This window comes from Corvus brachyrhynchos, unplaced genomic scaffold (assembly GCF_000691975.1).
Source record: "Corvus brachyrhynchos isolate BGI_N302 unplaced genomic scaffold, ASM69197v1 scaffold28, whole genome shotgun sequence".
NCBI lineage: Eukaryota > Metazoa > Chordata > Aves > Passeriformes > Corvidae > Corvus > Corvus brachyrhynchos.
In genome coordinates, this window is record NW_008246058.1 from 8,155,506 (window position 1) to 8,179,566 (window position 24,061).

At 34.6% G+C, this 24,061-nt stretch overlaps 1 protein-coding gene across 2 annotated transcripts in view; it reads left to right on the plus strand.

Annotated features, from left to right (window-relative positions):
* CSMD3 (CUB and Sushi multiple domains 3) overlaps nt 1-24,061 on the plus strand; it is a 621,464-nt gene that overhangs the window by 238,231 nt on the left and 359,172 nt on the right. Inside the window, exon 7 of one of the 2 annotated variants that reach the window (XM_008642636.2) lies at nt 15,156-15,464. The exons of the other annotated variant lie outside the window; for it this stretch is intronic. Coding sequence (XP_008640858.1) covers nt 15,156-15,464 — 309 coding nt within the window. The remainder of the gene's footprint in view (nt 1-15,155; nt 15,465-24,061) is intronic. 2 annotated transcript variants of the gene reach the window in all.

A 24,061-nucleotide genomic window follows, 5' to 3' on the forward strand; every position in this document is an offset into this window, starting at 1 on the left:
AGGCAGAGGAAGAGTACTAGATAATGAAGTAACTAAATATGGCAGTTTTTGTCTACCCTCACACTCAAATTTTCCCATGTACTTTCTAATCAACCTGCATAAATTATTATGCAGAAATATATTTTCTTTCTGTCTATCTTTATTCTCTTTAACTGAAATTGGGAATTATTCATTATTTAGTTACTGAGAACACTTGCATTTGTGAGAGAAAGCATATCCTCATGGCCTTGAGGTTATAAACGCAGAGTAGTTATTTAATTTTAATTTTAACGTTAATTTTATGAACTGGCTAGGTATATGTTCAGGCATAAAATATGTGAAATACAGCTGCTGTGGTCTTTAAATGTTTCTCCCTGGTCTATTATTTGTAAAAACTAACCACACCATATGCATGAAGACTGAATAACATGCTGGATAACCTCCTGCCTAAAGATAGGAAAGTTATTATTTTTATAATAGAAAAAATAAATCCAAAATTCTGCTTTGGAATATGAATATGCAAGTGACCCATGCAAGATGTTGTGTCAGAAGTTATTTCTTAGTGTTAAATGAGATGATACCGTTTTTACTCATTCCCAGTATAGATAAGGTTCGGGACGTTTGGCATTACTCTTTAAAATTAAGTCCAAGATTATCTAATTTGAGAAGTAAAAATACCTTTTGCAAAGTATCCCCCAGTAAATAAGGAGTCAAGTCTATTTAATGAAAAGTTAATCTTCTAATGATTCTTCAAGTAAGAAATATTAAATTTTCTGAACTACCTTTTTAATTCCCAGTTACACTTTCTCCACTTTAGTTCCAGTGAATGGATCTCTTTATACTTTAAAACATTGATTGCTTTATTTGTGTACTGTATCAGTAGCAGTATGAGAAAGCTGAAAGAATTATTTTTTTTCCCCATTCACAAGCACCAGGAAATGATTAAAAATATATCTCTGTTCAACAAAAGGTTTTCACTTAAATGCAGCTGAGGCAATACACCTTGCATACTAGGGAATATTATTCTGTGGAATTTGTTAATGTGCAAAATCACTAATTAGTACCAAAGAGATTCTCAGTTATGTAATTTCTTTAGATCTTTATTATGGGAAATTTCAGTACCATTCATATTTAAAAGAAAACTTCATAAAAGTGCCATGAGAACCATGGTGTTCAAACCTTCAAAGTCTGTCTGAAAATTGTCTGAGCAAACGTAGAATAGCAGTGTGAATACTGAAGTGTTTCTAGCATTGATATATGTTGTATTGTGAGTTTCTTTCTAATGTACTTACTTGCTTTGTTTTATAGATGTCAAAATGCATTTTTTTTTTTGTCTGGATCCAGTCAATATGAACATTGAATGAAATTTTCTGAATATGTAGAAGAAACACAGAGAGGAAAGTAAAGTAGTTAGAGTGGAGAGCGAGGGATTGTGAGAGAAGGATTTAGCTGACAAGATGGGCAGTAATAAGGAGATTGAACCTGGAGAGATTCTCTTGAATAATTCTGACTTCTTGTATGATACATACCCCGGTTGGAATCTAGTCTGTGCTAGTTGGATTGAACAGTCAGCCAGGACAAATTTCTTTCCCAGGCTGAACAGTCTGAATTCTCTCAGCTTTCCTGCATAGGAGAGGTGCTCCATCCATCTATTTATCTTCACGGCCCTGCTCTGGACCTTCTGTAACAGGTCTATGTTCTTCCTGTGTTGACGCCTCCAGATCTGGACTCAGCACTCCAGATGGGATCTCACAAGGGCAGAGAAGAGGAGCAAAATTGCCTCCCTGGCCCTGCTGCCCACACTGCTTTTGATGCAGCCCTGGATACAACTGGCCTTCAGGGCTGCAAGAGCACATTGTTGGGTCATGTCCAGTCTCTCATGCATCAACACCGCCAGGTCCTTGGCAGAGCTGTTCTCAATCCATTCATCTTCCAGGCTGTATTGATGCCAGGGGTTGCCCTGAGCCAGGTACAGCACCTTGCACTTGGCCTTGTTCAATTTAACGACCTTCTCATAGGCCATTCCTCAGGCTTGTCCAGGTCTCTGTGAATGGTATCCTATCCCTCTGATGTGTCAGCCACAGCACTTTGCTTCTTGCAGTCTTCAAACTGGCTGAGGGTGCATTCAATGCCTCAGTTTATATCATTGATGAAGACGCTAAATAATACTGATCCCAATATGGACCCCCGAGGGAAACCACCTTTCCACAATGTCTGTCAGAACACTAAACTATTGACCATTACCCTCTGGACACAACTAAACAAGCAATTTGTCATCCATTGAACAGTTCACCCATAGAATCCATTTCTCTTCACTTTAGACAGAGGGGTGTTGTGAAGGATCCCATCCAAGGCTTTGCATAAGTCCAAATAGATGACATATGTGGCCCTTTGTTGATTGATGCAGTTGGTCCACCACTAGGTTGATTAGAGAGGACTTGCCCTTGGTGAAGCTGTGCTACTGCTCCAAATCACCTCCCTGTCATCCATGTGGCTTAGCACAGCTTCTAGGAGGATTCAGTTCGATGGTTTTCCCAGGCACAGAGGTGATGCTGACAAGTTCATAGTTCCCAGAATCCTCCTTTCTACCCTTTCTAAAGATAGGTAAAATGTTTCCCCTTTTCCAGTCACGTGGGACTTTGCCTGACTGCCATGACTTTTCAAGTATCATGGACAGTGGCTTGGCAATTACATCAGCAAATTCCCTCAGGACTCTGGGACGCAGCTCATCAGGTCCCATAGACTTCTTTATGTTCTGGAGGTCATGAACCTGAACTTCTCTGACAGTGTAAGGGACTTTGGTCTTCCAGTCCCTGTCTTGAAGTCCGTCCACATGAGGGGTGTGTGCCAGCGAAGACTGAGGCAAAAAAGATTGGAAATAAAATTATGAGATCTGTTGTTCATTTATATTGTCAGTAATATCAGCGAGCTCTTATGCTCTAATTTAGTCAGTATACTAAGAGCACTCCACAGTCCTCAGGTCCATACTTAGAATGCTTAAAAAGCACACCTTAGTGCTTTTCAAATTAAATATTAGGGAAAGAATAGAGGACAGCGCGAAAAACATGCTGCTGTATAAATCAACCTTCACCTTGACTCCAGCTGTTGCTCTGGCCTCTCAGTATTTCCAAAGAATAGAGCAAAGTTGAAGAAAGTTCAGAGAAAGCAAAGGTAGCAAACACATATCCATGTGTTTCTGATTGAAAGTGATTGATCTGTGTCGTAACCTGCAGTTCAAAAAATGAATATATCTGTGGGAGGAGGCGAGATACACAGACGGTAAAGTTATGAATCACCATTGGAAATATTTATTAGATCTCTTTTGGATGTCAGAGTTGAGGCACATACTTTATAGTGATTTACCCAAAGTTACCAGAATGTTACCAGTGGAATAGGGCACCAGGTCTTTTGAGCCCTAATCCAGGGCAGTTGGAAGCTAGGTAACACTAACCCTTCCACTTCTCACAAAGCTAGCTGAATTGCTTAGATAATGCTGGTTTAGTTTATAGTACTGCCTTGGTACACTATGATATATGAAAATATTTGTGAAGAGAATCTTTGACTTGAAGGACATATATTCAAATTAAATCAGGCTGACTCAAATTCTAAAGGGAAGAGGGATATTGACTTTGTGAAAGTAAAACAAACTGCTGCTTTTTGTATTTTTCTTCACCTGTGACTCCTTTTCCTTCTCAGTTAATAGTAAACTTGGGATTAAAAGCCATACCTTCTAATTCCTAATATATATGTCTAGTGTATATGTGTAACAGGCAGATAACGAACACAGATTTGTAATTGAAGATAAAAGAAGAAATGATTCTTCATTTGTTTGGTGGGTAGTTTGGCTTTTCATGAAAGATGTATAAGGCTTGCATGCTTAAATAAAGTTTTTCCCTAGAAAGTTCTCAAACCTATATAATTTAAACAAATTAATGATAGAAACATTACAGTTTTGAAACAAATTTCAATTATAATAAATTAACCATCTGTTTGTTGAAGCCATTGGAGCACACTCTTTTGATACTTAGAGCAAACCAGTCAGTAGTACTTAAGCCAAGAATCATTCAAATTCCCAGTGACTGTAGTGGGAAATTATGAATATTAACCAACCTGAAAGAAATTGACAGAATCACAGAATGGATATCATAGAATCATGGAGTCATAGAATGGTTTGGGTTTGAAGGGACCTTAAAGCTCATCTTGTTTCAAACTCCTGTCATGGGCAGAGACACCTTTCATTAGACCAGGTTGCTCAGAGCCCCATCCAGCTTGGCCATAGTAATGTTGGAAGCGACTACAGTGGAGTCATCTGGCCCAACTCCCTGCACAAGCAAGATCATCCTAGAGCACATTGCAGAGGATTGTGTCCAGATGGTTCTTGAATATCATATATTCATCCTTATACCACTTGTGGAGGCTATCACAGTCATTTTTGTGTGCATAATTAATATTTCAATATCCCATGGTCTTTGTACAGAGGCAAAATGTCTCTTTTTTTACTCTGTACTCACTTTTCCTAGAATTAATGTGATGTGGGGTTTTATTTGTTTATTTGTTTGGTTTTGAGGGGGTTTTAATTTATTATTTCCTCAGGGAACAAATTTACTGCTGAAAACTCTCATTCACTGCTATCCAGCAACTTTTTCTTACGTGAAAGAAGTTACTTTGGAACTCTGTAGAATCTCTAAGAAACTCTCACCCCTGTAGAGATAGTCATACCATTTAATTTAGGTAAAGTAAATATCAAGCAATGACCATAAAACTGCTGACAGTTGTGAAAGTGGCTAAATTCTAAGATGCCTTTCAACCTCAACCATTCTGATGAAGTCTGAAATGTTCAGATATGGTGAGAAACCAGCTGTCTCAAAATTTGACATTTTTTAGTTCTATCATCCAAGAAGTGTAAGAAGTATCCAAAACCTGCTGCTGTTTCTGAAAAATCACAGAATCACAGAATTGTAAGGGTTGGAAGGGACCTCTGGAGATCATCCAGTCCAACCCTTCTGCCAAGGCAGGGTCACTTAGAGCAGGTTACCCAGGCGAATGTCCAGGTGGGTTTTGTGCGTCTCCAGATGCAGGCTCCCTGGGCAGCCTGTTCCAGTGCTCTTCCACCCTCAGTGTAAAGTTCTTCCTCCTGTTGAGGTGAAACTTCTTGTGTTTAAGTTTATGGCCATTGGTCCTTGTCCTTTCACTGGGTACCACTGAAAAGAGTCTGGCACCAACTTCTTGACACCTGCCTTTGAGATGTTTATATGTATTGATGAGATTCCCTCTCAGTCTTCTCTAAACTAAACAGTTCCAGGTCCTGCAGTTGCTCCTAATAAGAGAAATGCTCCAGACCCCTCATCCTCTTTTTTGCCATCCCCTGCACCCTCTTCAGTAGCTCCTTGTCTTTCCTGTACTGAGGAGCCCAGAACTGCGCACAGCACTCCAGATATAGCTGCACTAGGGCCGAGTAGAAGGGGAGGATCACCTCCCTTGATCTGCTAATCACACTCTTCCTGTTGAATGGCAGCACAGCCTTCAGGTGTATCAGTCACTCCCCCCAGTTTCATATCATCAGCAAACTTGCTGAGGGTGCATTCAATTCCTTCATCCAGGTCATTGATAAACAAGTTGCATAAGATTGGACCCAGTACTGATCCCTGGGGATCATCACTGAGTACAGGCCTCCAACTGGATTCTACTCTTCTGATCACAACCCTCTGAGCTCTGCCATTCAGCCTATTCTTGATCCACCTCACTGCCCATTTATCTAACACACATTTCGTGAGTTTACCGACTAGGATGTTACATAAGACAGTGTCAAATTACCCTGTTTTTAGATATGCCAGTGTATCATTTTCTTGTGGAAGTTGTCTTTGTGAGCATTTCTCTGGGCAACATAAAGGTGAAGAAAGGTGCAGTAACTGAGCTATTTTGGATATTAGGAACCATTTTGGCTATTGAACAAGAACATTATCATTGTTATCATTGTATCGCAGTGCAAAATTGCCTGAAATGCTCACTAAGGCAATGCATATGTAATTCTTACAATGATTTTGAAATTTTAGTGTGTAAGCATTTACCTTAGGACATCTTGAAATTGTTGGCCAATGGATCACTGGGGTCATCTCACAGGGAAGATTTTCCTCAGGCGAAGCTCTTGTTTTGCACTGGATGCCAATTCATAGCTTAAAAGTTCACTAACTGCCCACTTGATGCTGACAGCACACAGTGTTCAGCAGGTAATAGCTTTATCTCTGTAAACTCTAGGTGGATTTTGAATCGGTTTTTATACCAAAGAAACATTCTTCCTTGCCAGAGAATTGTTTTCATCCCATTTAGGACCTGACCTTTCTTTAAAAGTATTATTTTTCAGTCTGTCCTGACCTTTTAGATAAAACCAAAAAATAAAAGACAGTAGTTTCATTTATAAATCATTCAACTTTGCTTTATAATTAACATTTATTCTGCTTAGAGATTAACTTTATTTATTCTGAGTGAGAAATAAGGGGAAAATAACACTTCTTGTTAAATGTAATGCTATGCTTTGCTCATAGGCATTGTATGAATATGAGACAAGCACAGGCCAACAGCTTCCTGAAGGCTTGAGAGCTCGGGGATCAGGATTGAGACTGGCAGTGCAGGGCTTTTCAGCCAGTGTTGGTCCCCCTGCTGCAGGGAGCAGAGGAGGCTGCATCTGGAGGCAGACCAAACCTTGGGCTTTGGGCATCTCCATGGAAAACAGGACAGGCCAAGGCCAGGCAGGGACATTACCCCCATGGCTAGGTAGAACAGGAATGTGGGAAGAGGGGGACAAACACTGCTGTGGCATCACTGGGACAGGGAGTCACGGCTTCAGCCTTGAGGCCATGGACCCATAGGCATGGGTGGTGGGAGGCCCCAGGAAGGCTGGGCAGTCCTGTTTTGGCCCATTAGAGCCCTCAGAGTCCTGACAGTCATTGGAGAGCACTTCAGTGGTGTAAGATACATAGAGAAAATAGTGTATGTTTGGCATACAAAACTTACAGACCAAAAGTTAGTTGGGTTGTAATGGACTTACATAATATAACATTTGCCACATAATCTTGTTATCACCAAAGGGAACACAATTTATTGTTATTCTAATTAATGTTTTAATGGTCTGATAGTCTAAATTATCTAATATAGAAAAGCATCAATAATAACAATAATGCATTTATAAAAGTTAAGAATTGCCTGTCTACTCTCCTCTGTATTTCTTTTGTCTTATTTTCACCCTTTTCTTTGTGTCCCTGGGTGGGGATTACAACGAATTGAAAGCATCCAAAGATCTGTTAGGAGGAGTTTGACACTCCTGGACATGAAGAAATGAACTTCCTCTTCATTCTTGGAGTTCAATTATTCATTTTTTTGGTATATTTTCTTAACATAGTCTGCTTCTTTCTCATTGTTCTTTACTAAAATATGAAAGTTGCACATTAGTCTCTCTCAGCCTCACTAAGTATGTTGCTTGCTATGCAGGGCTTATGTAGCTTTATCACATCATTACTGTATGCAGTATTATCAGAGCACAACATTCCTGAAATGCCATTAGGTCAAGAAATATTCACTTGACACCTATGAATTATCAAAAATAGTGAAAACAACCTCAGGCCAAGGCAAGCCCACATACAGAATTTATGTGTCAATGTAAATTCTGTGGCCTTGTATTACTAATGGCAAAATTGTACTTACTAGTCTGCAGTCTCTGTTAATTTTGTGAGACATAGGTAAGGTAAACAATGAAAAATACATGCTTAAGTATTAAGATTTGTATTCAAGATACCTTTTCTGCAACCTTGTCTACCATTTGGCAAGTAAATGAACAAACTTTCTAAGGAGTTTACATTATTTCTAACAAGTACTAATCTGTTTAAAAACATGTAATAATTTTAAAAATATATTAAATATATTAGCTATTAAAATAATCTTCCCTGTAGTGAAGATTACTATATTGGATAATTTATCTTAAATTAGTTTAGCAATCTTCTGTAATAAGTTTAAGTCAAATAGCTTCTTGATGCCTAATACTGGATTTAGAATCAAAAATTTGGGCATTTAGCCTGCTTAGGGCAAATATTAGTTAGACACTCAAGAGCAATGGTACAAACATTTTTTGCTGTTAATAATAAGTGAAAGAGATTATTACTGGGTTCAAGATTCATTATTTTCTCATGTATCTGAACTTCATTGAAAATATTAAAAAAAGGAGTGTCAGAGTCATATCAATATATAGTTCAAGGTTTAGCAAGTATTGTTCTGTCTGAAACTGTATATTTGATTTTAAAAAGCCACTTTGCTTGCTTATAACATTGAACAGATATTAGGCAACTAATACTAATATTCCTCTGGGAGTAAGAGGAAAGTGAGAATTTAATTTTATTGAAAAGAAATGAGAGCACTACAATATGATGGCGTATCCATGGTGATACAAGAAACAGAATTAGAAGTCAGAACCTTTAAATTTTAAGTGTATCTTTTTGTTAAATGGTTGCTATATAAATTTTAATGTACATAGTCTTTATAGTAATCATTCTTTTGGATTTGCTTATTTGATGTTATCCTATCCTTAAAAAGGGGAAATAACACTCCTGCACTATGATTCACAAAACTTTCAAAATTAGAAAGAAAATAAATATGTAAGACAATATTGGCAAGGCTTTTTACTTGACAAATACAATAAAGGTATTCTTTTTAAGGCCAAGAGATGTGAATACTTTCCTTTCCCAGCATTATATCATTCATTTCATTAATTTTTGTAATATTATTGAGAGTCTTGAAGAATTTTTAAGTAGTATTTTCTGGATTTTTTTGTATGTTTATGTTTGATTACACAGATTTATGTTACATTGATGCATATGTCTTTTGAAAAAAAAGTATGACTATATGAAAATAATTATTTTGTATTTCAAATCACTCCTTTCTCATTTACTAACATTCGTGTTAAGTTTTGGTTTTGTTTTTTGTTTTTTTCTTAAAAGTAACAGGCCTTTCAGAAAGTACTTTCTCACTTTAAGTAAACCAACTGAAAGAACATTATCCATATGTGCACATATGTTGGGCATTTTCATATTTGCTTCTATTGAAAAACCATATATTGCTGCAATAAAAAAAAAAATGGTAGCACTCTGTCTATGTCCTGATTTTAGTAGTAAGAAAACAAATCATGTTAGAGCTGTTTGGCAATTTGTCTGAATTTCAGATTTCCAAATGTAATCAGTTTGCTAAAATTAAGATTCATAAATTTACCATATTTTTGGTATCTACTTAAAAAAGGTGATCTTAAGTTCACTGAGAGAGGCATATGGAAGATCACAGAGATATGCATTTGTCTATACTGAAGTATGACATATCCCCTGCATCACTGAAAATTTCTGGTTGTTGCTTAATTGTCACTTTCAGACTGTTTTGGTATGTCTTACTGCAGCAATTTATTTACGTGTAAAAGTTTACACAAAAAATAGAGAAAAAGAGAAGAAAGAGGTAACAATAAAGAGGTTGAAAAAAAGAGAGCAGAAAAAGGCAAGTTTAAAAAATTCATAAGACAATGCAGTAATGCAAAAAGGCAAGTTCTAGTACCAAAAGGAAATAAAAATGAAATTCTGAATCAACTCTCACAATTGTGGACAACACGAAAACAAAAGGAACCAGAAGGACTTTTTTAAAATTCTGGCTAGACAGCTTTTGGAGTCTTTGCTATTTATAGAAGTTCAGGAATCATTGCCTGTTTGAACTAAAGTCTAGAAATTTGCTTTGAACTGTATCTTTTTCAGTCATGCGTTTCTTTAAAACTACAGTTTTATTTCTTTTCTGAATAGCTGGAAGTTGAAAATAGATTTTGTCAGATGAGTATTTTATGGCAGCCCTTAATACTGATTTTATGTTCTAAAATATGTGTTTTATGTTATGTTTATGTATCTGTTTCTTTTCTATTACAATTTGATCCTAAGAACAGGTAAAGATACTAGAAATGTATGAATAATAAACAAAGTGATTTTTTAAAATAATAAGTCTGGAATGACATATGTTAAAAGAGTCAAATAAGCTGTTATGTCTACGCAAACTTGAAAATTCCTTTAACAGATACAGAATATATTCTTCTAATTAGGTTTCTAACTTTATTGGAAATTTTTTGCAAGCATCAGATACTTAACGACAGAGAACATCAAAGAGAACAGTTAATTAAGATAGGGAAAAAAAAAAAGCATCTTTTTAATAGAATGCACGGGTCACTCCAAAATTAGTTAAGTATAGGAAGTTTTAAGTAAGGCAGCTAAATAAGCCTTGACTAAAAGTCCTTGAACATTTGAAAGAAGAATGAAGATACAGTTATTATTCTTTTTAAAAATTCTATTTATAATTGTAACTACCTCTTTTTCTCTTTAATGAAGTATGCATTTATTTTTTTGCTTGACTGTCTACACTTCTTTCCCAATTACCCATTGCAAAATGATAGACTGGCTTCTTGCTAATAAGATAGACAGGAAAAGTCCCAGGCTGACCTCATGACAGTCACCTTATTAGCACCTTCCTGTAGTCTGAGTCCCGTTTAGGGTCATCTGCATTAATGACCTTTAGCCTTGTTTGGGAAGTCTGTGGCTGGATCATATGTGTCACAAGAACTAATAAAGTCCTGTACCTTTATTCATCCTGAATAAACAGGACAGTGAATATTTCTATTTGCTTTCACATTTTGACTCAACATGGTTCTTAGGAGCTAATCAGCAAAACAAACTCTAATGAATTAGAATAGCTGTTGGACAGTAGCCTTAGATCCCATTTGGTCTTATGAACAATTTGCTTGTTTTTATCTGTTCTTCAAACACTGAAATAAAGAAAAATTAAATTTAGAATATAGTCATAAATGGGCCAGACTTTCTACCTAGAGTGCAGTAACAAGTGGTATACTACAGATGTCTATTCTGATACAAGTTCTCTTCAATGTGTTTATCAATGAGCTTCAATCAATGACAGAGAGCAGTCTCACTGGATTTGCAGATGACACCAAAATATCAGTCATTATAGTCAAGGACCAACAGTCAATATAGTCGAGGACAGGCTTGCCATAGGGACACAGACAAGTTGGAAGAATGAGCCAACAGAAATCCAGTGAAAATCAGCAAGGGTCAGTGTAAAGTCCTGTATTTGGGTAGGAAGAAACCTTGGCAACAGGACTGTCTGATAGCTATGACCTCTGCTGAATAGAGCCTGTGTGTTGTGGCAGACAGCAGGCTGAGCAAGACAGCAGTGTGCCCTGGAAAGAAAGAAGGCCAAAAGCATCCTGAGTTATATTAATAAGAATGTCATCAGTAGATTTAAAGGGAAGGATTTTTGTCCTTGTCTCAACACTTCTGTGACCATAGCTAGAATAGTACATTAAGATTTGGGCTTCATGACAGGGAAGATGAGTTTTTCAGTGAAGCAAGTTCAGTGGAGGGTCACCAAGATGGTTGAGAGCTGGAGCACTTACCCTGTGAGGGAAGGAAGGCTGAGCAAACTGAGCTTTTTCAACCTAGAGAAGAGGGGACAACTTACAGGAAAGCTTTCCCAAGTCATAGTCCTCTAAAACAAAAAATAAAAGGTCATTTTCAACAAGGATTTTCACTCTGTTAGATACCGTTTTCTGCCTTATTTTTGTTTCTGGTGAATGCTTCTCAGAGTGGGCAAAGGTATTTATTATCTCCCTAGATTGTGCCCTCAGGAATCACTCATAAAAAGTTAGTCCATTAGATTAATTGCTAATTGAACTTTCACTATGAGTTTATCTGGGGTAAATTTCCTTTGGTATCATGTTTACAACAGGAACCCTGTGTATACTTGTAGCATATTGCATATGCAAAGTGTGTGCATCTAGCACAGATTCATAATCTATTTTTGGAACTTTGTTTCAGGCAAATGTCAAAGGCTCTTGCCTCTTTTCTTTACTAAAAATGATCCTGGAATCAAGAACAACTTCCACTTCTTTATAAATAGAAAGGCTTATGGGTCTCCCATATGTTTGCATTATCCTAAGTTTTAACAGTTGCAACACTTTTGAGTAGTGTCTTGTTAAGACTAGTTTTCTGAACGGAATTTCTCTGTAGATCATCAGCTTGATCTCTTTTCACTTCTACATAGCTCTAAGTTTTTATGAGTAAATACTACTTCCAATCTTTCCTTGTGTAAGGAGGCTAATTTGACACATGAAAGGTCCTCAGTTTTACTGGTTTTTGTCTGTTCTCCTTCCACAGAGACTCGCTTAGAGAAATGCTGGTCCAGTCTAGTAGGTCTCAGACTGTTTTGAGTGGGTTGGTTGGGTTCTCTTTCTTTGTGACGCCATGCCCTAAACAACAATTACTCTTTTTAACCACTGTCCTCACTGCTTCCTCATATGATTCAGCCTAGCAGTTCCTCAAACTACACATCTTTTCTGGCTGATTGTGAATTCAAAGTGATTCTCTGCCTCTGAGTTGACTTCAGTAGACTGCAAAATTTTGGTTTAAGCTTTTCCCAAAAAGCAGAGATCAATCTTCCTTTCTTCCGTTTTGTGCCATTTATCATTAAAAGCTTTTCGTTCCTTTTTTTTCTTTTTCTTTTAAACCAGAGTATTAAAGTAAAACAATATAGGAGTATTTCTTTATTACATAGAAAAATACAATATTTAAAATAACCTCTTTGACAAACTGAAATGTCAGATGTTACTGGACAACACTGAAGTGGAGAGTATGGATTTAAAATGCCCATGCAACAAAGGTGCTTCAATTAGTCTAAGACTGTTTTCCCAAAATAAAGACCCCAAAATTCATACTTTTGCAGATTAAAAATTATATATACGGAAACATTGATGGATCTTTTCTGTGCAGTAGCTGATACTTACAAGATTGCTTATACATAACATTATTTTTTTCTCAAAATCTTCCATGTAAATCAAGCCATGTTGTTTAACTTTACTGATCTTCTGCATGAGTTCTTCAGTGTAAATGAATGTGAAAGCCTAACAAGTTAGGTGTTCTGTTTGAAAATTGCCTCTGTGTCAAAGCAGTACTTTTCAATGTGTAAGCTTTGTAGCTTTAAGTAAGTTTAATTTTTCTTGCTTTTTTCTTTTGAGATGAACTCTCCTTTAAGTTTTTCTCATTTAAAGTGCTGTGCCTATTTAAATAAATAGGATAGACCATGACATTTGATTGAGATTCTGAATATAGTTTTGCTTTGACCTTGATATTGGAAGCAGATGAATGCCTGTTCTTGTACATTTGCTTGCATGATAGAGATATGTTCACATAGATTTTGTTTTAATAGTAGTGATTATGTAACATACATTAAGTTTTCTTTGTTTTAAACAACATTTTTCTGTTCCAAAATATCTCTTGGCCATGCATTTGTATTTTCTGTGTTTTAAACTTGATACCAGTCTGTCAAAATTTATTGTATACTGAATCATAAGTAGTCTAGATTTTGATATTATGCACTGTTGTGACAATTTTCTTCTTTTATTATGAAATAAAGAATAAAAAATGTCTAGATCTATTTTAGTTACTTATATCACTGTCATCATAGGACAGTAAGTAGTTTTGGGTTTGGTCTCTGACACATAAACCTGGAGCTTACATGGTACTACTAAGGTTTTTTAGTTTTGCAGGGGAAACCACCACTATGATTTAGAAGTGCTGTATTACACAACTGATGTTAGGACATTGAATGTCAGATAGCAAAAATAGTATTTACCCACATCAGCTTTATTTGTTTTCTTTATAAAGCTAACATATCCTGTTATGTTAGTATTTTTAATAGCATGATAAAATAAACCATTTTTAGCCTAAAATTTCTGCAGTAATCAAAAGAGACTATTAGCAAGACTGAGTATTTTTGATATGAGAATCTCTTCCATTAATTTATACAGAACATTTGAGAACTCTGTCAAGAGATGTGATATACCTTGTACATTAAATATATTACATAATGCTTAGTTAAGACTCCTCTGGGAGTCTCATTTCCATTTTCTAGTGGACAGGTTTTTCTAAAAGTGTGAAAACTCTCGTTGCTTTCCATCCTGACATCACCCACTACATTTAAAGGACAAGTCTCAAAGTATGAGAAGAGAGCGCAGAACCAAAAAGAGAAGTATGGAATATTATTGTTTGAATGACTGTTCAAGGGGCCCTAATCATTATTATGAAATAAAAAAGCCATGTTTTAAAGATACTAGTAAAATATAGTACAGTTTGTGCTACATCAGCTTTGTTCGACTATGTTTTTATGGTGAATTTTGTTATGCATTGCCCAGTCAATTATTCGTTCCAGTCAAGATGGAGTTTCTACTCTATTAAGATATTCTAAATGCTTACAGGTGAGAGACTTGGCTTCCAAACATTTGCAGCCAAATGTGGGGGATGGGGAAGAAAGAAAATGTTAACAAAATATGGAAAAATTGGCCCTATATTTTGAATAGTAGGAACCTTAAAAATGCTAACAATATTTTCACAAGCAGTGCATGGACAATTTTTTTAGCTTATTGAAACATTTTATATGTGAGGGTTTTTAGTAAAATAATCTGGTCTATTACAGAATTTAGAGCGCAAAAAGAGAATTACATATGAAGCCTTTTTACAATGTTAAGTATAAATAATACTGCTGACAAGTTTTGTTTAAATGTGTACCTTTTATTATTCATCTACACCTGGTCTCATGTCAAGTCTAAATGAGCTTTTAGACCCCTCTCAAGGGATCTTTGATGAAAATAATGAGCATATCTGAGAGCCTTATTAGCAACTGGAGTATGGCAGATTTTTCTGCTACTTAGGTTAGTATATAATGCTGCCATTTCACTCCTCAATAGGATGGTTTCCTAGTAGGGGCCCTATTAATGATATAGCTGTATATTTTGCTCTAGCCATGCTCATTTCTGAATGTGCAGGGCTGGAAATTATGTGCTGTCATTAAGACTGGTAAAAAAGTTTAAGTTTTGAGGACATTTAAATCTTAACATGCAATATCACTATTATTACAAAATGTTCACTAGCATTAAACAATGTTCTGATTGCTTCAATTTTTTAAATAAAGCCTTTTGACTTTCCTCTTTTCATGTCAGTTGTCTTTACTATGTTAAACAGAGGGAAATTTAATTTTTTAGATTGATCAAGAAAACACAGTTCAAAAGAAAAAGTTAGCATCCAGTACTACTGTGTGTCCTACAGGTTCTTCTACTTTCATCAAAACTGCCTCCACTGGTGAGTTAGAGGAGCATATTGCGGCCACTACTGGTGCCATTACTGTTGCTAGCACATCTGCTGATGTTGCTGTATCCAGTGCAGTGACCACCTGTAGACAATCTGCTGAAGAACAACGAGTACAAGCTATGAATACAAGAAAACCAGTTCTGGAGTTGGCTGCTTACAAGGAAGCACTCTCTCTTCCTCAAGCAAATTTACAAAGCACAAGAAGACGACCAAGAAATGCTGAACAGATAGAAAGAGCTAAAGAACTTGCAGTTGTTACTCATAGAGGTATTGGATATTATTTTACTTGTGCACATGTAGTTATGAAAAAATATTTTGTATAAATTAAAAATGAAAGTTCAGGTATCCATTCAGGAAGTGTAATTGAACCAAATGGGAAAGGGATTAAATCTGCCTAAATTTGAGTTCTAGTAGGTCATTCAGATGGAAAAATGAAATTAGTAGTAATATTGTCTTCATTATTTAAATTGTTTTGATTTCTAAAAAGACAAAATGTACATATAAGGAATTTTCTTTTCATGTGGCTTTATAGTTTCTAGCATTATATTTCACAATAAAGCTTAGTGTAAGAGACATCTGATGGAAGTTTTGAGAATTGAGATTAGAATACTCATCTATTCTGCATATTTGATTAGACATAATTAACCATAGCATTAAAAATGTACTTTATAAATAGCTGCTGTTCTAAACCAGTAGGTGATGCAGTTGTATTCGTCTCCCTCCTGCTTAAATCTTCAGCAATATTTTGTTTTTTAAAACATCTGTACATTTTTATTCTATCAAACATGAAATCAATGATCAAAGCAACATTTAGAACACTAGGGAATTCAGCAAATATTAAAGTGCTAAAGCTAAAGATTTTATATATTTCTATATTGAGATGATCTAATCTGCATGCTAAAGTATTAATAATGAACAACATTTGGAGTATAAAACAAGCATTGTTTGCTGCGTTAAAAAGTAAATGTTGATATCTGAAACATGAAGGTGACAAAAAGTAATGCTGGAATGTCTTAAGTTAACCAACAGATATTCAGAAAAAAATTGCATGTTGGTGTGTTTTTAGACATACACAATTTCAGAAAAGGATCAGCTTAATTTTGCAGGCTAATGTTGTTGAATACCATTTATTATACATTTTGAATTTTTATTGTGTGCTTCATGTTAATCAATTGTACATGAAAAATTCATAAACACAAATATATTGATGAGAAGCACCTTTTATAGCACAAGACATTTGTAGAAATCTCATTATATGTTTGATGTTTTGTAAAGAAGTTTTATTTGGAATCTGTTGTCTTACTGGATAGTCACCTAGTATAAGTTATTGTAGCTTCATTTACTAACACCTTTTGAAACAAGAGCTGCAGTTCTCCAGAATTTTAAAATATATAATTTAAATAGAGTAACTGAAAAACAAACACTGTATTTGGTTTGCATATGAAATAGAAATAATTAAACAGATGTTTATGTTTCATTTGCATTAATTTCAGTGGAAATCTGAAGTATTTTCTGGTTATTGACTGGTATAAATTAATCAACAGTTTGGTTTGTACTGGTTGTGTGGCTATGCATTAATTTCAAAATGTCTTTGGTCAAGTTTAAAAAAACAGGCTTGTTTTCAGTTATAAGGGAGTTTATGAGGATCTGTATTAATATCTTCTAATTTAAAGATGTAAGAATGTACTACTTCGGCAGCTAAATATGGCAGTAATTGTGATACACATATAGTTTTTTCCCATTTCCTGTTTGGAATCATTACACTACAGTGTCCTCCCCGCTGTTTTCTCAATGTTCCTTTCTTCTCTGACCTATTCTTTAATATAAGATACAGGTATGGCACATAATTCTAAATTATTTTATCATATTGAAGTGCTAAACATTAGATTATGAAAAAAAGGAGAATAATTTAGACACCAAGATACTGCTAAAATAATGTTATGGTGTTTATTTTTCACAAATTAAAATAGTACTACAGGTACGAAAAGGTACACATACAAGTGAAATCAGACTTGTATGGACCTCAGTGGAGAAGAAAGCCCATATCTAGTTCTGTGTGCATTTTATTCCCTCATGCAACATTGAAAGTCTTGATTTTGCTAGCATTCATTATACTAAATATTTAAATTTTTTTCCTGTGTCTGTGACTCACAGAACAGTATATGTGTTCATGCTGTTAAAGGGATATTCCTATACTGAGTAAAAATTTACCATTTTTACTCAGCAAACATTTTGATAACAGCCATTAAAACATATCAAATGACCTTCAATAAATAACCTATAATTTTCTTCCACAAAATATTCCTTGGTAAAAAGACACAGACGTATTTTGAAGGAATTTTTGTCAATGTGAGATAGCTGTTAATTGACTTGAAGAAATTTCCATTACGGAGGAACGTTCCAGAGGTATTTATATAGAGTTTCCTGTAGGTTACTACTTAAGTATTTTAATCTCTCTTTGAAAATGTATTATGCACAGAAGTCTAAAAACTCTGCATATTAAATAACTATGGAATTATATCTACTTAAGAATTTTATATTAAAACCTTCTAAAATTATTTCTCTGTTTAATAGATATTAAAAATTAGTTTTTACATTGGAAATGCATTTTTTGTAGTGCTCTAGATTGTAATTTAAGAATTACACTCCCAAATTATGCAAATTAATTCATAATTGAGAAGACAAAATTTTATATACTAAATATAATTACTAAAATTTACTGTTTCATATACACACTATGTATGTGTGAATATTTGAAATTGTAAAAATTTATTGTACATATAGATGTAACTGTAGGCTTTTTTGAGAATATTGCTAGTAAGACCAGAATAGTGCAGTTTTATGATACATTAGCATTGATGCAAAATCATAACTGCAGAAAAAGAGTAGTACTGTTGGCTTCCATGCGATTGTTCTGTGGATAAGGTCTTTCAGAATGAGTAGACAATAGCAACACTGTTTTGTTTTGCAAAAATTTTTTTGAAGTTTATGCATGAACGAGATGTATAGAGAGAACTAGAAGTCTATATGTACCCAAAATTCTACTGCTAGGTGTAAATTACCGTACTAGATACACTACCTGGACCTCAACAATAATTTAAATTGTGTCAAAGGCTGGCTGATGAATATCTTCTCTAAGCTTATTAGCTGGATAAAGAAACCCTAGGTGCATTTGGTGAAATATTTTCCTTATAGGTAGGGAAGTACAAGTATCATTTTATAAGAAAGTAGTGAGATCTCTTGAGGAATACTGTACATGATTATAGTTTCTTCATCAACAAGAATTCAGACTGAATCAGATAAATAAAGGTAATGTAATGGTGTAACATTTTCCTGATCATCCCACCTTACAAAATACCGTGTAAGACAGGATGAAAGCATAAATTTTGAAGTAAATGTCAGTATGTACAGAACTTAAATAAGGACAAGTTAGTACATAATATATAAAAATTTTTATTTGGGAGATGAGCAAGAAGAGTTCTTGTTATTGCAACAATGAAGCCTTGTAGAAGGAGGGAGTAACTAAGGATGAGAGGCTTACTTTCAAGATGCACCTTGATTGGCTAAAGAAAAATATATTTAGATAGGATAGCTGATAGTGAAACACAGCACCTTTTGGGTCCTCAGTTCTAACAAAACCAAGTGGTCAAATTCAGAAAAGTTTATCTCTTCTGTTCAGAAGAAGGGGGGGAAAAAAGGAGATCCCTAAACCCTTCCACTCAGCTAAACCAAGGAACTTCGAATTCCCAGATTTTAGTAGAAATTCTTTCCTATCGTACAGTCACAGTTTCTAGTATGGTCCATATTTTTCAGATGTGAAAACAAGAAGGCAATTAAACATGATAGACACAAGATAGAAACATGATATTTCCTTGTTTTTTTCTTTTTTCTTTTTTTTTCCTGTTAAATATTTAGGAATTGTTGGCTTCATCATGACTAAAGTAATAGAGGATAATCTGACATTTTTGTTTTCTACTATTTGTGTTTCATACAGTTTAGTAATGCTGTTAGTCCTTTTGAATTGTTCTATAATTTATATCAACTACATACTTTACTTATTAAGGCTCTAGAATTTTTATTTGTGTATATGCATTCACCATGAGAGAGATTTTAGAACATTTTCTTGTGAGGGCTTATATAGCATACTTTTACTGTCTAAAGATATGTTAAGAGGCATATGGCCAAAAGCTAAAAGGCATTTGTACAGTATGCTTAATAATATGACTTAAATTTTGGTCAGCCCTGAAGTGGTCAGGCAGTTGACTATTGATTGTCATTGGTCCCTTCCAACTATTCTGTTTTTTCTATTCTATTCTATTCTATTCTGTTCTCAATGTTCATTTTAATATGGAAATACACATACATAGTAATTAAATGGCCCGAGAAACAAATGAGTACCAGGTGCAAACAATGCAAAAAGACCTCTAGTACAGTTCGTAAGTCATAAATTAAATTCAGAAAAAAAAACCAGTCTGAAAAAGAGATACAGTAGTTGAAGAAAAAAAATTGCTTAGCAGACTCAGGCTCAAATAGTGCCAGGAAGTCTTAATGGATGACTCCAGTCATCATCTAGCAGTTCAAAAGTGTCTCAGTGCTTTCTTTAGGAAAATTATTTTCAAGAGACCTCTGGATTCCAAAAAATTTCATGACTCCAAACTTCTCTTTTCAAAGAGCAGAAATGTCACTAAGTATTTGCAAATTTTTAACCATATATTCTCAGTTTGAGGAAATACATATGTTTTGATAATTTTACTTAACTGTTTCTTTACAAAATCTTATTAATTTTACTGATATCTCCATTCTCTTTCTCTATGTTTTCAGCTCTATTTTTTTATTACTTTCCTGTAAGCTTTTATAATTTCTCTGTCCTTTCCCCTTTCTTCTTTAAGAAGAGTTGTCTATCCCAGCTTGCCTTATGCTTTTTGATATCTGGCCTTATATAGCATCTTAGTAATGGCCAGGACAAAATGAATCAGGGAGAAAAAATCTTGCTACTGGGTGTTCCCTATTAAAACAGCATTTCTTTTTCCTTCTGTCTTACAGGAGAATTTATGATGGTAGAAGGAAAGAAGATTTTAAGATTTGTTATAGGAAAATAAATAATTTGCTAATAAAACTTTTGAGAACAAAAGCATGTTAAGAGAAACTTATCTTGATTTTTTTTTCTTTTCTTTGAAAGATTATAATGAAAGTGTATGATAGATCATTACATTGGGATTTTTCAATATAAAACTTTTAAGGATTTGTTAGAAAATATGTATTCACATATCCTAATTTTTTGAGGTACTTAGAAGGAGCAAGAGGAAAGGAGGAGTAGGGACAGAGAGGTTTTTTGAACAGCTGTTAAATATTTTTAAGTCTAGTAGGTAATCAATGTGCATATGTCCTCAGGGTTTTTTTTTTCTTTGTTTTTGTAAGTGAAACCCAGAACTAAAAAGATGAGGGTTGAAGAAAGTAAATGTATTTGGCAGTAAGATTATTGCATTCTACATTTCTAAGATTATTTGTATATAAGAAGATTTGTATATAAGAAGTTTTCTTCTTGGAAAATTTTAAAAGTTTCAAGAAATAAGCATAACACAAACGTAATCTAACACTCAAACACTTAATCCCTGAATTATATTTGTTTCATATTTCGTAATACTTTTGGAAATACCCACTTAACATGTGCAACAAATCACATAGATACATTCTGTTTGTTGGATGAACTTTATAATGGATGGTTTGTTAATGTTGAGATTTTTATTAGAGAAAAATTGACAATAATGTCCTAAACTTCTTGGTATCTTTGCACTTGGAAGTAGGAAAGGAGATAATTTGTCATCCAAAAGTCAAGTCTGGAGTGGTTAGAAGGGAAGAAAGGGAAAAAGAAAATCAGCCATACTGATTTCAAAAAATTAATTGTGTTAATGTTTTAATTGAATTTTTGCCTTTTATACTTCCCTGTCAATTTTCTTCTATGAACTTGTTTTTCCTATTCATGTTTTTTTCAGTTCCTGCAGCTCTTAACTGTTCTTCATTACGCTATTCATGTTTACTTCTATAATTGATATTTGTCTGATGTGTTGTGGCATTACTTTCCCTCGGTATTTCCAGTTTTCTTCTTTTGTCCACAAATTGCTGGTATAAATCAGATGTATTTTAGTTAGAATGTAAAAACCAAATTATCAGTAGTGCAATTATAAATTAATATTAAAATACACATATTAACCATACTTCCTTCATTTTAAATAATTATTTTTTTCAAATTAGAGAAATTGATATACATAAAATATAGAAAATACTAGAAAAACTGTAATTTAGATCATTTTATATTAGTAATACAGTGCAGTAGTTCAATGTAGTAATGCAGTAGTTGCAGTAATTTGAAATATAAATCTTCTATACAATTTGATTTGACCAGGGGACTTTAGAGGTTAAAGGGGCAGAGGATATGGGGAAAAGGGTGGAGGGTGTGGGTAGTAAATGAAAAACTAAGATCAGCTCATGTAAAAAGTGAAAAATTTATTAGTATGAAAAGTGGATGTTTTCACCACTTTGTAGTCTGTTCATCTTCTGTATGACTCTTCATATTTAAGAAATTGTTAACCCATGAAGTTCATGCTGTACTACAAAAACTGATGAAAATCCATGTTCTCTAATGCTGACTTTCAAGGTGCAGAAAGGTTGTAGAAGATAGTGCTACATTAGTTGGTGTGTTGGGTTACAGTGAAGTTTATTTGGGTAATCACTAGATTTAGAGATTTTTCACGTAAATTTCTAAAGCCTGAAGTGCCATCATATAAAAATTAAATAAGTTTCTATCTCTTTCCTCCCATGCCCACCCCATCTGTGCAATCTCTTAAAGTGGTGATCTCTAAGATACTTGGATATTCAATACTTGCATTGTTAGAATTTGGAAATGCTGGATAATTAGTTGTATCACATGTGTAGTCAATATGATGTGAATATAAAGAAAACAAAAAAGGAACTGACTTTCATGAGAGTAGTAAGTTCAGTGCATTCAGGCAGCAGATGTACTTCTAGAGGAAATACAATGAAATAGACATATGCCAAAGAGGAACTGGAAGTATCATGCATAATGTATCTGGCATATTTGCACATGCACAGATAATGCTGGGGTCCAAAGTATATGATGCATTTGTTTCTGTCACTAGAAATAGCAGTTGTTGTGAGTAAAATCTGCCATCATCATGTATCGAAGATTTTAAATAATCAGTGAATTACTGGTTCTGCACAAGTCAAAATCAGTTCTACGCTGTATTCCAAACAAATTTTTTTGGTCACTTCAGAAAGCAGATGATGAGTTAATTACTCTTTATTTCTCAGATAACTCATTTTCCAATAGTATGATATTTTTGCAGATGTAATTTAAGTAGGGATGTACATACAAACTTGAAATAATGGCTTTGCTGTTATCATATTGTTCTCCATCTCTGTTAGCTGAGTGATAGTGAATATCAAGTAAGAGTAGTTCTGGAGAAGGAAAGGACTTTTTCCATTGTTCTGTATAGTTACTTGAAGTAATGCACCCTGAGTGCCTGCTTTGTATAAAACAGTGGTGGTTTAGCCCTCAGCATTTTAAATATTGTTTATATTTGATTTGAAAATTTACAAAGTATAGAAATGATGAGAGGGACACTTCCTTTACATAAATGCTGTTGCATAACCAAAACAAAGACGCGAATTTACAGGTTGACAGTGTTTTAAATAAATATCCTTCACTTGGCTATATACCCTGATGCTTCTATATTGTAGAATCAAATTTTTCTTGAAATTGATTTCTCATTTGGCTCTCAGGACACACTTTTTCAATGAAGTCAGAACTGTGTCAACTGAACAATCTTCATTCAAAATGAATTTTTTTTCTAGTGTTTGAGAGCTTGTTGTACTTAAGGTTGTTATTCAGATTTTACATCTAAGTGGGGGTTTTTATGATATATATACTTAAAACTTATTTACATGAGGCCCTTTTTTAATGCAGTACCTATCCTGAAGTATAAAATGCTGGAATTGTCAGACTTAGTCCTCTCTTACAAGTGTTTGTATGTAGCATGTCTGTATACATGCAAATATGAATTTGCAGAAATATACACAATTACACAACCTTTTTATTAAAGAAAAAAAAGACAATATTTTAATTTTTACGTGTGCCTAAAATTTTCCCTGTAAGTGTTAGAATCTTCATTATCTTACATGGGAGACAATTTTTGGTGAAAAACTTCAAGAAAATAATTCTGAACACATTTCACTTTTAATTGGCTGCTTGAAAAGTGTACGTGTCTCTCATTTGTCTATTGACTGAATGTTAGTTCACACATCTGTAACGCAAAAGTTCTTACCTGGACTTCCTTCGTTACTGGGACTGTTCATATCCTTCCCTCCTTAGTACAGCATTCAGTTCCATTTTCCTTATTTACAGAAAATATTGCGCCTTCTAGCCTTAGAAAAAGTTACAGAGAAAGAGTGGGAGAGAGAGAAAGGTGGGGCTGTTCAGTGTGAAGAAGTGAAGGCTTTGTGGAGACTTTGGAGCACCTTCAATTACTTGAAGAGGACCTACGAGAGAGCTGGAGGGGGGCTTTTTATATGGGCATGTAGCGATAGAGCAACAGGGGATGGCTTTAAGCTGAAAAAGGGTAGGTTTAGATTAGATATTAAAAAGTTCTTTACTATGAGGGTGATGAGGTACTTGAACAGGTTTCCCAGAGAAGCTGTGGATGCCCCATTCCTGGAAGTGTTCAAGGCCAGGCTGGATGGGGCTTTCATCAAGGTGTTATATTGGAAGGTGTCCCTGCCCACAGCAGGGGACTTGGCACTAGATGATCCTTAGGTCCCTTCCAACCCAAACCATTATATAATTCTAT